Source organism: Carassius auratus, unplaced genomic scaffold (assembly GCF_003368295.1).
Source record: "Carassius auratus strain Wakin unplaced genomic scaffold, ASM336829v1 scaf_tig00021007, whole genome shotgun sequence".
Lineage (NCBI taxonomy): Eukaryota > Metazoa > Chordata > Actinopteri > Cypriniformes > Cyprinidae > Carassius > Carassius auratus.
In genome coordinates this window covers 18,708-33,705 of record NW_020525077.1, presented here as the reverse complement: position 1 = coordinate 33,705, position 14,998 = coordinate 18,708, and the positions used below count along the sequence as shown (strand labels likewise).

General features: G+C 39.6%; 1 protein-coding gene across 1 annotated transcript; it reads right to left on the bottom strand.

Moving 5' to 3' along the window:
- Positions 1–1,578: 1,578 nt before the first annotated feature.
- LOC113076673 (GTPase IMAP family member 4-like) lies at positions 1,579–13,659 on the bottom strand. Its single transcript, XM_026249359.1, has 3 exons — positions 13,461–13,659; positions 3,406–4,044; positions 1,579–3,251 (listed from the first exon to the last, which is right to left on the bottom strand). Exons 1-3 carry the CDS (start codon positions 13,486–13,488, stop codon positions 2,263–2,265), a joined length of 1,656 nt encoding a protein of 551 aa, XP_026105144.1. The 5' UTR covers positions 13,489–13,659; the 3' UTR covers positions 1,579–2,262.
- Positions 13,660–14,998: the final 1,339 nt, after the last annotated feature.

Sequence of the window (14,998 nt, the reverse complement as noted above, 5' to 3'; positions counted from 1 at the left end):
TTTGTTGATTACGGAGCAGAGCTTGCGAATTACAAAAAAGATCATGTAGACACAATGTAAATAAGCTTTTTAGAGACTATAAATATTATATTCTTGATCGGCTTCTGCATAGGATACACCTGTGCATTTTTTCTTATAGCTCCTCTGGAAAGTTCCTCGCTCTTATACCTCACCTCCTAGTGCATGGTGCATCAAGAGAACTGAGATCTGGGTCATGAGCTGGAGGACAAAAGAGCGAGGGAACAAGGAAGCACCTGAGTATTGAGAAGCATCCTTGGTGATGAGAAAAATGCTCAGCAATTCAACTAGTAGTAACTGAAAAACTAAATGCGTCATTGGAGACAGGCCAATATTTACAGACAGGACATATTTACAGTATGTCTATAACAGCTGACTGTCTGTCAATTCAGGGAGACTCTGGAGGTCCAATGCTCAGTAGAAATAGTTCCCTGTGGATTCAGTCCGGCATTTCGAGTTTTACTGGAAAAAAATGTGATCATCGGTAGCAGGACTGGATCAAGTCTTACATGGGTTAGCAACCTACCTGGAAGTGTTGCATTTAATTTTACTATTTGGAGTCACATGCATTGTGAAACTAGGCATTTTAATCTCCATATATGATTATTTTGTGGAGGAGACAGGCTGGAGATTCATGTACTTACTTTTCCTCTGATGGGCGATTACTAAGGGCCGGTTCTGGTAAATGCTTTTGTGCATACGCAAATCCTTATGATGAAATCTACATAAAGTTGTATACATGAGTTCTCTGGAGCTCTGCGATGTGATCTGGGATGCTGAAAGTGTAATTATCAAATCTGGATGAAATTAGTGCTGTCAAACCTTAATTGCGATAAATCCCATCCAAAATAAAAGTTGTTGTACATATAATATACATATGTGTTCTGTGTAGATTTATTATGTATATATAAATACACACTCATACAATATATTTAGAAAAATTTACGTTTACATGTCTATATTTATATTCGTATATATTATTATAAATAAATATATTTCATATATGATTTTTTTAAATGAAATATATACACAGAGGTGTCTATTCATATATACACAGAGCACAAACATACTACAGCTACTAAAAATACTACAGCTTCAATGATGTTGAGGTCTGATATACATTGCCCCAAATTTAAAGACACTTGTTTTAAAAAATCCTGTTTAGGACACATCCACAGCGTCATAAAAAAAAGAAAAAAAGATTTTAGTTTGTTCTTCAGTTACTGGAAGACTCGAACACCCTTTTAGTGCTGTCATATGAATGTTTTCAATTAGCTTTCAGTGAAAAACAATATTTATCCTGTAGTTATAGTAAATATACTTTTTATTTATTTAATATATTGAATTTCCTTTTTTTATGACTTAGTAGATTTGGTAATTTTGGTGGTTAATACCAATAATATAAATCATCTTATATATAAATATAAATCCTATTTTTCATTAATTCTGTGACAATAGTTCAAAGTTTGCTTACAAATACTTCAGAGTACAACTCCAATTCCAGAAAAGTTGGGATGTTTTGTTAAATGCAATAAAATCAAGAACCTGCGACGTGTTAGTTCTCTTTAACTTTTATTTAATTGACAGAAGTACAAAGAAAATATTTCCAATGTTTGTCCTGACCAACTAAAAGCATTTTATAAATCTAAATGAATTTAGATTTTGATGGCTTCAACACACTCCAATTAAGTGGGACAGAGGCAAAATAAAAATGAAAAGGCTGTTTCCAAATTAAACGGTTTTGTAACAGTTCAGAGTAGGAAGGTTGTTTTAAAACAAATGTGGAGGAAAAACACAATACACTCAACAAAACATTCTGCACAACAAAACACATGAACACAAACACACATACAAAAGAGATATACAGTAGAATCACATACACATTTATGGCCAGCACTAAAAAATATTGACAAGTAGATGAAAGTAGATGATGAAACGAGCAATACTTATTCAGTACAGTTTGTCAGCATGAGAGAAGTGTTACTGTACTGCTTTTCTTCATTGGTGTTTACAGATATGATATTCATTTCAGATTCACATTCACTCTTGATACAGGTATAATCAAACACCAAAATAATAGAGCAAAAAAGGCATTTATGAAAGCATCAAAAATGGCAATGACAGTGAGCAGTATCTTGGCTTCAAGATATCAACAAGTAAAATGTTCATTAATCAGAAAAAATAAAAAGTTTAGTTGAAGAAGTTTGTCGGTAATCTTGTGTGTGTGATTATTATTGAGGTTTATCACTGAATCCCACAAATCTTCTGTTGTAGTAGCTTCCCTGTGGTTCTGATTGCAAGTTGAACTGCCTCTGCACGACTGATTCCTAAGCTCTCAGCCTCCTTTATGGCACTCTCTTTCTCCTCAGGAGTCACCACCACCTTCATCATGAGTCTGGCTATAGCTGCTATGTACTTATCACTAAACATAACACGCAGTGCTTCTTCTCGAGACTCCTCTGCTAAAGTCCAATACATTGACTGCCATTCTGTTAGAAAGCCCCCTTTCTTTTTCTGTTTTAACTGCTCCACTTTCTCACGCAGTTTCTGTTTCTGAATCTCCCGAATGCATTTCTCTGTTCCTTCAAACAGGTCATTAGTAAAGTGGCCTCCATTCTCATTCACCATCATCTCTATTTTACTCAGAAGATCTTTGAACTGTGGGTAACTGGAAGCTTCATTGTCTAAACAGAAGAATCTGTTTCCACAGCTCTGTACCAGCTTCTTAAGATCTGGATCACTTTCCTGTAGAAACTCAGCGATGGTTTGCTTTTTCTTATCTAACTGATCTTTGTGGGTGAAGAGGACCATGGTGTATTTTTCTATTTTTTCTCCAAACACTTCTTTAAGCTCCTTTATTGAATTTTTCTCTTCCTCAGTGAATCGACCCACTTTAATCACAATAATAAAAGCGTGCGGTCCTGGAGAGGCATACGTTATGCATTTCACTAATTCTTTAATAACCTCCTGATTACTGAGTACAGTATCATAAAGTCCAGGTGTGTCGATCACTGAGATATTTTTGCCCATCCTCTCAATGGTTTCTGACTGACACTGTTTTGTTTCTGACTTTGAGCTGACAGTGGATTTAAACACGTTTCTGCCGATGATGGTGTTTCCAGTGGCACTTTTTCCAGCTCCAGTTTTTCCCAGCACAACCAGCCTGATCTGGTTTTTCCTTTCAGGAATCTGAATGTCATCTGGATCTTCATCCACTGAACTTCTTCCTGAAACTACATCACAACAGTGTGATATTAACTGCTCTTCTCTTTTAAGATCAGCTTTAGATTTAAGGCACTTGCAGATGCTCTCAACTACAGCACAACAAATGAACAGGTGAGCACATTATGTATTACTGCAGTAATTTAAAACAATGAAACAACTTACAATTCATGTCAATGTCCTTGCTTTCACTCCTCTTCATTCGTTCCATGCTAAATTTCCCTCTGTTTTCCTCCATCCTTCCTCCAATCTTCTGCAGTAGTTCTTGTACCTGATCATCTGATTTATTTCTGTTATTGAAACAGTGAAACGTTCCTCCACATGCAGTCACCAGCTGCTGGAGATCCTCATGGTGTTGTAGATGTTCATCAATGGTCTCATCCAGTTCCTCCAGATCATCTTCATGTGTGAACAGGATCATGATGTACTTCTGGACGTCAGGACCAAATAGACACTTAATAAAATCCAACATCTCTTCCTCATTTTCCAGTGGTTTCTCTAGAGGAACGGTGAGCAGAACTGAACTGAGACCTGCTGCACACAGAGAGACCAGCTGCTCTTTCATCTTCTCCAGCCGTTCTTTACTCAGATCTGGATCCAGTAGATCTGGACAATCAATCACATGCACCTGCTTCTCTCCAACCTTTGCTTCTGCATCACAAACTTCAGCTTCCTCCTTTTTAAGTTTAAACTTTTTTCCTCTCAGTATAGTGTTTCCAGATGAGCTTTTCCCAGAGCCCTTTCTGCCCATCAGAAGAATCCGGATCACTGGATCATCTGAACTGGAGCTGATCGCTGACATCTCTGAAATGATCAGAAAATATGGAGTAAGACTATGCAAAAAAACACAGAAAAATATTACTTCTACACCGTGTTCTCCAAAAGTCTGGAAAAATACTTTTTCCTTTAAAAATAAAAATAAAATAAAATAATAATAATATATTATATATATATATATATAAGCATACTTCCGTTCATCAAGGTTGCATTTAAAAGGAACAAAAATAATTGTGTAATTATTTATGACGATTATTATTACCCTTAGAAATATCGACTTAAACTCATTTCTAGACAAAGCATTCCTGAAATATAAGACAAAACTCTGTTATCAACTGCAGTAAAGATAGTCAGAATTAGAAAGTTTTTTCTTTATTGCGCATTCCAAGTAATATAAATCAAACTGAAGTTGGGTTGTTTTGATCAAGTAATAATCAGTGTTGAGATTTAGAAGGAAATATCAGTTAATTTTCCAAAAAAAAAGTTACTCCAGTTACTTTGTATTCTCATTTATTGGCTGAAAGCTCTCGTGTTGCCATGTTGAGAGAAATTGGGAGCAAGTGCAGAGGCCCTTTCTGAACATGATGTTACTGTAGCTCTAGACTAAATATGAATATGTATTTACTCATCTCACTGAACAAAAACAGATTACTCAAAATTAATAAAAAGTAAAATGCAAATTCAGATTATACAAATCTGCATCAACTAGATGATCAAATTCAACTATACTAATATGCAAAATGACCCATTTAAGTTTCATTTTTATAGTTGAATAGTGTTGATCTTTCTTCTCCTGCATCATAAACTGTATGTACTGTATGTGATTCCATGCAATACACCGAGCTTTTCAACGCACCTCTTTTGCAAGGTTCTGTGAAAACTCCGATGATTATGGAGTTAATATTATTACAGTGGTGCCGAAGCCCGGGAGAAGGAGGGACGCGCTGCTGAAGATCCCTCGCCGCTGTGGTGAATCCGCGGTGCCCTCGAGCAGGCGAAGTATGTGCCGCCATGGACGCTCGAGGCGGTGGGCTGGAGCGAGTTGCCGGGGATGGGCGAGCTCGCTGCTGGCCGCCCACGATATGGAGGGGCGGCTGCCGTCCGTGAGGGAGCGGAGGAGTCGGCGCCGTTCGCCAGGGGGCCGGAGCATGCTGCCTCTGTGATGGAATCCGGAGGGGCAGGGAACGGGGGACTCCTGCCACTGCCCAAAATCGGAGGAGCCGTCGCCGTCCATCGGGTGGCGTAGGACTGTCGTGCCGTCCGCCGAGGGCCGTCCAGTGCCACCGCCGGGCACCGCGGAGGAGATCACCCAGCCGGTGGAGGGCCGTGCAGCAATGCGTCTGGGAACCGGATTATTTTTTTTTTCCTCTCTCCCCTCTCTCATCCCTGTCGCTCCTCCTTCCATCTCCTTTTCTCTCGCCTCGTCTGTCCTACCCCCAGGTTCCTGCAGGTCCCTGTGAGCGGTCCCCCCCGGAGGGAAGGGGGGGGGGGGAGCGTAGTCTCGAGGGTACCCCCCAGCCTGCGAGGGGCGATGGGGGTATGTGGCGAGTGGGGCGGGGCCGAGAGGCGTGGGAACGAGGAGTGAGGCCAGGTGTAGTGATTGGAGATGAGCTACACCTGCGCCCCACCGCCGGTCTTGAGTCCCACGTAGGAGATGGAAGGATATAAAACTGGACGACTACTGTGAAGGACGAGAGAGGACCAGGCCTGGGCCATATTTTATGTTTTGGTTTTTATTTGCGCGCACCAGTCATCCACGAGGGGCTGGTGCGCTGTTTTTGTTTATTTTGAATATTAAAATGATGCTTTGATTGTGCGCCGGTTCCCACCTCCTTCTTCCCGATGATTATGGAGTTTTTATCATTACACAATGATTTGTTAAAATTGACTTATCGGCTTCTGTTCACAAACAACAAGGGCACTTGTCAGCTTCTGCAGTAAAACACGAACACACACAAATATATATATATATATATACACACACTAGGGGTGCTCCGATCGTTATGCGCATCTCGTCAGTAAAGCCGGTTATCTAATCAGTGGTTACTGACGAGATGCGCATTAACGATCGGCCGATCATGAACGGAGCACCCCTAATATACACACATTTCAACATGTCAGCATTTGAAGTGGATCAAAACCTTTCTTAATAAAGTTGTACTAAAACCAAAATGTATTTTTGTGTTAGGACAAATTTGATTCAGCAATTACTCTGAACACAGAAGACATGTTAGTGTTCTTTGGAGATGTAATGTTCCAACAAGCCAGCTTGATCAATTTCCAAAAAACGCCAAAATTATTCAGCAAAATAAGATTTTCTTATCAAAGTGATACATTTTTGTGAAGCAAAATGAGTACACCTTCCTAAAAGTTATAAAAAAAAAAAATAAAATTGATCATCAGGTAATTATATTGAACCATAACTTTTAAAGACAAGTCAATTCCTGACAATTAAAAGTGACTGTGGAAGCACTTGAGAGAGAACTACAGGGAGACTTATTTCTTAGCATAAAAGAGGACAATGGTACAAGAGGAATACGAAATTACTGTTTTAAGTGTAAAAAATTAAGCAGCAGTAGCACCAACATTCAAAAACAATGGACTTGTGATAAGAATCCTGAAATACCCAGGTCTTCACTTTATGTTTTCATTTAATGATGAGTGAATGTTTGCTAGTGTAAGAATTACAGAACCCCAGACACTTTGATCTTCTGAGACATACAGTAGACACACAGTGCATTAACATACAGACATCTGTTCCCACGTCTCACTGAGAGAAAATGCAGGAAAGGCCTCTCTCACATATGCAACAGTTCTTCCTCATCCCCTTCCTTCCCCTCACCCAGCTCACTCAGAATGGTCAAGAGTAGAATATAATGTTCTGCATGAATGCAAGTGATATTTACAGTCCTGTTTGATGTCATTTGAATTGTCTCAGGGCGACTGGTACTGTAGCCAAAGCAAAATAAACCCATTTAACCTCTTCCAGGGCCCATATTTACAAATGAGAGACTTCTGAGAATCCATAGTCTGGTCTCAAGAGACCAGGTCAATCATTTCAGATCCAAAAGCATCCAAAATGTTCTGGTGTGGCTAGAGGAGGAGTACAGTGAGAAGTGCTTGGTACCCACAGAGACGTTCAGTAGTAGTAAAGCTTTTATATAGGGATGAATGAGTGCTGAAAGTGTGAGGGAGTTGTGCTTTATCATTACTGGCTGGCTTGAATTCACACACTGTGTGATGTAATACAAAAGCTTGCTACCCTCCCCTCATTCCCTGCATTACTGGCCATTTTTTCAGCATGACAATGAATATATTCATTCTCCCACAGTGAAAATCCTTCAGTGGAATTGTATTTCACTCAATCTTAATGCTCTTGAGCAGCTGTGGGGGATTCTGTAGAGACGAGCTGAGGAACACTCCCCGTTAAAGACCATTTAAGGAGGTCGTCCAGGAATTAAACAGGACAGATGTCAAAATTTGTCATGAACTTCTACACTCAGTGCAGAGAAGAGTCAGAGCAGTATACTTTAAGTTTTGGTGAACATACTAAGTACTAGAATATTATACATTTTATGAATTAAATCTAGGGTGTACTCACTGCCTTATTGTCAATAAATGAAAACTAAGACTATATCAACAATCCCACTGATGAAATAAGACGAGACGTTATTGCAAACTGCTCACATGCCTTTACTACTCATGCCTTCATAAGTATATTTTTTTCATAAATATCAATAAGCAATATGTTTTGCTTATTTTGAGCAATCTGGCAACCATGCGCATGCACTCACTCCTCTTTGCGAAGTGCTGCCGCCGATGATCTGAAAAACAAATAAGCTCGAGTTTAACATCTAAATCAGTGGTTCCCAATCCTAGTCCTGGAGAACCCCCAACACTGCACATTTTAGATGTCTCCCTATTCAAACACACCTGATTTAACTCATAAGTTCATTAGTAAAGACTCCCAAGACTTCAAATGTGTGTTTCATAAAAGAGACACAAAAAATGTGCAGTTTTGGGGTTTCTCCAGGACCAAAATTGGGAACATCTTGGTTATGTATGGTAACCCTCGTTCCCTGAAGGAGGGAACAGAGATGTCATGTCAGATGATCGATGAAATTGGGATCTCGCCAGAGAGACCAACCCACCCCGAGTGTAACTAAATTAGACAATGCACATTGACATTGCTCCTCCTGATGTGAGAAGCATGAGTTCCAGGAACCAGGTCCTGTTGGGCCAGTATGGAGCCACTAACAAGACCTGCTCCTTGTCCTCCCTGATCTTGCACAGTGTCTGTGCGAGGAGGCTCACTGGGGGGAATGCATTTTTGCCCAGGCCCAGGGGCCAGCTGTGTGCCAGTGCGTCCATGCCGAGCACTTCTTCTGTTAGGGAGTAGAACCACTGGCAGTGGGTGGTTTCTGGAGATGCAAACAGGTCTACCTGAGCAATGCTGAACCAAATACAAATCAGCTGAACTGCCAGGGGGTGTAGTCTCCACTCTCCTGAAAGAGCTGCTCGAGACAGCTTGCCGGCTGTCTTATTGAACACTCCCGGGATGTGGATGGCATGAAGGGACCTCAGATGCTTCTGACTCCATGGAAGGAGGTGGAGGGCGAGTTTTGACATGCAATGGGAGCGTAAACCACCTTGCCGGTTGATATATGCAATGGTCACAGTGTGTTGTCTATGTGAACCACAATGTCCCGGCCCTGAATACGCCATCTGAGGCAGCTCAGGGCAAGGCGTACTGCTCTCTCATGTCAGCCAGACACAGCCAGAGATGGTGGCTCCTGGACCACCAATGTGGACATCACATGGCCCAGGGACTGCGCGGTCACCTTCGTTGATCGAATCGCAAGGTCAGTCATAACACGCAGTTCGTGTAGATCTGCCTGGTCGTGACCACCCTCATGCAGGTCTTTCAGTGCTTTGGCCTGGTGGACCTGCAGTAATGCCATGGTGCAAAGGTTGGAAGCAGCTTCCCCACAAGCTCTGTAAGAACTGCCAGTTAAACCAGATGAATACTTGCAGGCTCGTGAGAGGAGGCATGGGTCACCCCGCAGAGTGGAAGCAGCTGAAGGACATAATTGCATGGGCAACAACTGATGAGCCACAAGACTTGTTTCAGGCAGTAAAAGGTGCCTTCCATGGAAGTGCATGAGGTGCCTCCTCATGCACTTCCAGGAAGAATGGCACTCATTTAGCATAGAACGATGCAGAATTTTAACTGCTGTTCACTGGAAATTAATTAATAATAATAACAATAATTTAACAGATGTAGAGATATGTAGACCATGGGGAGGGGATGGGGGGACAAATCGTAACTACATGTAAACTTTATTTGGAAGTTTTTACTTGGAAAAATTAAAAATCTTTAGCATTCGAATAACAATGGATAAACCTGAACAATAGAAGAAAGATTTTTTATTTGTCATCTGTGATCCCTCTAATAGTGTCCTAAAAGCTGGTGTGGGATCTTAATCTAATAACTCAGCATACCCAGTTAAAAAAAGTCACCGCTCGCCACTAACATAATATATACAGAGTATCTCACAAAAGTGAATACAACCTAAGTGATAACAAAGCCACATGTCCTACTCATCATATTCATGTTTTTGTCTGCTTGACAAAATTCAAATTCAAAAATAAAAAAGTTAACAGCTTAAGTCATTTATGGATTAATGCGTATTGGAGACATGAACCGTTTAAAATGATTCAGTTCGATTTGGTGAACTGGTCAAAAAGATCTGGTTACATCGAATGATTCGTTCACGAACCGGATATCACAAACTGCTTTGTTTTGAACTCTCTCACAACAGACACAGAAGAGAAGACAATGCTGAATAAAGTTGTAGTTTTTGCTATTTTTGGACCAAAATGTATTTTCGATGCTTCAAAATATTCTAACTGACCCTCTGATGTCACATGGACCACTTTGATGATGTTTTTCTTACCTTTCTGGACATGGACAGTAGACCGTACACACAGCTTCAATGGAGGGACTGAGAGCTCTCGGACTAAATCTAAAATATCTTAAACTGTGTCCCAAAGATAAACGGAGGTCTTACGGGTTTGGAACGACATGAGGGTGAGTTATTAATGACATAATTTTGCTATTTGGGTGAACTAACCCTTTAAAGCTCACATCTGTCGAAATAGGTCCTTTATTTTGTTTATTATTTTGGCAGGCCTATGCTCTTTATGGATATTTCTTTGCATTGATGTGATTTCTTTGATTGTGAATGTGTACACAGTGTTATCTTATGATTATTGCTATTCAACACCTCAGGGTGCTTTCACATCTCTAGTTCGATTAATTTTGTCCGAACCAAGGGCAAACAATTATACATTGTAGCATTTTTTAGCTTTTTTGGTTCGTTTTCACACCACACTGATTGCTTTGGTCCGTACCAGTTGAAACGAACCAAAATGCAGTCACATGACAACATCTACATCACTCATTGGCCATGACGTTTTTTCTAAACTGCTTTTCGATTGGTCAGAATTTACGTGTGGGAAAATTCCAACAAAAGAGGAAAAGCCAGCAAACAACACGGAGACAACACAACTACACGACAACACGACTGCGCGGGCTGGTTTTGTCCCTGGCCATAATCTATTACATTATTTGTATACACCACAATATGCAAAAAATACATTTCTATAATGAAGCGCGGATGCGGCTTGAAAACAACGTTCTAATGCACTGCAAACGACGAGTGGGAATCGCTCGTAACTTCAAGCGGAGGCGTCCATTAATTCTTCTTAACTCTGACATGCTCATGGTCATCTGACCAAATTTCTATGAGGCTCCGCACCTCCTCACTACAAGAAGTTTGTCCACGAGCTGCCATGCTAAAGTGCAAACTGTCATCAAACACTTCCTCATCCCATAATGCACAACGCAGCTGACTACAGCAGCTGGTTTAGTCCAAAAATGATCAGTACTTTTTGCAGTTGGGTCTGTTCGAGGTCGGATCACTTTCTCACCACAAACAAACCGCTCCAGAGTTCGTTTGAAAGCGTACCGATTCAACCGAACTAAATGAGGCAGGTGTGAAAGGACCCTTAAAGAGTAAATTATTACAACCAGAGACAGTTTATAAGAGACATGTCACTTCCTCAATCCTCAATACATATATATAAGAAAAAACTCGTAACGGCAAAAATGGAGGTTGTGTGCACATGTCCCGCCCCTCCCGCTGGAAAGCCAATCATCTGCTTTTAACAGTCAAGCAGGGAAACATTTAAGCCTATCGTCTGGTTCCACTGACATATGCGCACAGTTGAGGAACCCTTGCGCATGCATAGAAAAGGTATAACCTGTGGGGAAAAAGGCGTTTTAAACCTTATTTTGGGGCAAAGTCATCAAATTTTTTCAGGGAATTTCATTATATTTCACTGCTGTTTCAAAACATGCTGTTTTTATGACCCGGTGACCTGTGAAAGTGCAGTTCTGACTCTCTGCCCATTCATTTAGATAGGAGCTGGTCTTGTTATTCTGATATAGCTGCCCGGAGGCGTTGCCAAGATGGTGGCCGAGTGGCACGACTGAAAGGACTTTGGTACAACTGACTGCTCATTGACTGCTCTTCATTTCTCTTATGGTCAATGGACATCCACGGTGGAAATCGACCCTATTGGTGCAATACAGTTCCTTTCATACAATTCATACAATTAGAGAATTAAAGATTTGGTGCTTTGAGTACAATTCTTTCATACAGACCACTGGATGCTCAACATGGCACCTCATGGCAAAGAACTCTCTGAGGATTTAAAAATTAGAAATGTTACTCTCCACAAAGATGGTCTATGATATAAGAAGATCAGTAACACCCTGAAACTGAGTTACAGTACAGTGACCAGGGTCATCCCCTCTGTGGACATCATCAAGCAATAACGTCTCTACGTTTTCTCAATGAAATGTGGTATCAATTAAAATTCTAATTAAGTAATTTGTGTAAAAAAAAAAGTTATTTGTGTGAAAGCATATTGCTGATTATTACCATATAATTCACTTAAGTTAATGGTGTTTGTGGTCACAGTTTCATTCGTGGATCCTTAATCAGATACGACTGACTGAACAAAACTGACTATCCTACAACTTGGATAAGATAACTAAAAGCACACATTACAGACATTGATGCACCAGCGCAGATAAATTCTACAAGTCTACAGTATAAAGAATGAATAAACCTTGATTTCGCTTAAGCAACTTTAAATATAATATGCATGCACAAAAAACTATTGTAAAATTTACTTACATCACTCGACAGTATGCTTTTTTTGCAGGTTTTAATAAAATGTAAACTAAAAAGCATATTATGAACACGTGCCTCAGGCTTGCACAGTGTGTATTGTCAAACACACTCATCACAATCTTCGGTAATCCTCGGCAAACTTCGCCACAGCTCATTCGGTTCTTGTTGAGTCCTTGGTAATCCTCAGCAAACCTCGACAGCTGGTTGAATCGGTTCAATGTGTTCTTTTTGAGATGTATGTGCTACTTCCATAGACAGTAAAAGAAACTACTTCGGCTGTGTGTCCTGCGTCATCAATCCGGAATTAAAGTTCGATTCAGTTCGATATGTGAACCGGTTACTTCCCGAGAACTGGGTCAAACGTTACTATTTTCGGTGCAACTCCAGCCATTTCAGGTCATCGACCCACTCGTTAAATTATGACAGGCGAGTTACTGCAGAAAGACGGTCATTGTGACACTATAAAGTAATAATAATAACTAGGTAATAATAGGTAATAATTTATAGCTTGAATGCATTGTGAGTCGCTTTGGATAAAAGCGTCCGCTAAATGCGTACATTTAAAATTTAATTGAATTTAATAAAGTGACGAAATTATATCCTCATGTGCTTTTAAAACCATCATGTTTCACGTTCTCATATCGACTGGGAAAATAAGCATCGTTGCACTTTGATCAGGTGAGACATTTAGTAAAAGGGTGCAAAGGTGACTTTCCCCCGATAATTACATTTCCAGGACTAAACGTCAGATTTACATATTATTAACTATTGGTTCAGTCGGTCAGACGGATTCGCAAAAATGCCTGCAATTGTGTTTAGTTTAGGTCAGTATTGTCTTTGCATAGCTATAACGAAATTTTTTGAAGCAATCCGAGAAAAAAAAAAGGAAAAACAAATATTTTTTACATTTTATATTAAAATACATTTGTGGATTAAGTTTGATTTCATTCACTGAAACTGGAAAGGCTGATTTATAAAACAGGAAATTATAAAAACATGCGTGGGGTTATGGATATACCTACAATCCATTGTATGAAAAAAAGTCAAATGCTTGTTATGGTGTGTCAGAGATGAAGCAGCGTGTGTGCTGCTTTACCCAAACCTTAACTGCACTTTAAACAACTGATTTATGTCAAAAATATACCCATCTGAAATTTAGGGTTTAAACTAAACTCTTACCAGTCGGTAGTTCAGGCCCCGTCGCCATCTTTACTGTATTTGACAGATCATAAGTCAGTGAAAATGCTTCCCAAAAAGCAAATGCTATTCACATCAGGAAAATAATGTTAATATAGATTTGCAATAGTTTATAATGTCAATATATTCGCATAAAATCCTTCGTCACAAAAATAGATTCACCAGGAGTCGCGCTGCTGCTGCGACGTTCGTTCTTTATCTTTAGTTTCACTTTTGTTTTACCCCACCCTGTAGTGTGACGATGCTGTTTTCCCGTGCCTGATTCCTGCATGTTCAAACGTCTTTTGTTAATAATTCGAAATGTTCTTGATTTGCAGCCGAGAATAATAATAATAATGAACCGAAAATCAACATAACAGCATAACCTGGAAACGTTTAAAGAGTAACTAAACCCTAAACCCACTTTTTTTAGTTAATGATCTGTAAGGATGGGACTTTATTAGTGCTGTTCATTGATTCAAGTAACTTATTTGACATTTGAGTATAAAGTGTTTTAATTCTACAGTACTATGATGACGAGTCCTGTTCAGAACATCAATATGACAGGACAAAAACAATAAAAACCCATTACAAACGAGGAAGTTGTTGCATTCAGTGGGGACACAAAATAATGGATTAAGATGACTTATACTGTCTTTTTACATGTTGCGTATCGCGTCCTGTAAACATAAAACCATGTCTGCATTTGTGATTGGAGAAATGACCAGGAACTGATACTCTACTGCAGGTGAAAGATTTCTTGGCTCTTCTTTTCTTTAAATCTTTCTGTTTGGTCTGAGGGCATCTCAAAGGTTTTTCTCTGGTTTTGACATGATTTTTCTCCTCAACTTCACTTGGTTCTTCACTCTCCTGGTTCTCTTCAATCAGTTCTGAAATAAAAGTAAAAACAGTTACTTTTCAGGAACTTTTTATAAAGGAATATAAAAGTGAACCCTGATTTAACAGCAGAAAAAAGACAGTTATTATATAAGATGTTGATTGTTTTGATGCGTTTTTAAAATGTATACATCCCTGAATATTTTCATGAATGAGGTACACTGATCTCCCAGTTATTCTTTTCTAAAACAATTATAGGCACAAATCCCGTGTTTCTATGGGGAGAACTATTAAATGTTTGATCAAATATCCAACATATCTAACATTTTAGAAGAAAAAGTACCCAGTTCATAGAAAGTGTCCCAGCAGAAATATAAAAGTGCTTGAAGCTTCATAACCATCAGCATTATTAATGAAGAATCAAGAATGAACACCAACCTGTTTGTTCTTCAGTATCTTCAGAGTGTTCCATTCTGCTGGGTTTGTGGGAGGAGCTTCACTGATGATGTGATTTTTGTGGGAGGAGCTTCACTGATGATGTGATTGTTGTGGGAGGAGCTTCACTGATGATCTGATTGTTGTGGGAGGAGCTTCACTGTCAATGTGATTGTTGTGGGAGGAGCTTCACTTAACATTAATTTCTCTGGAAGCAGATTTTGAAGTTTTTTTATAATTCATTTACACATTTAAGCATTTACTCAAGT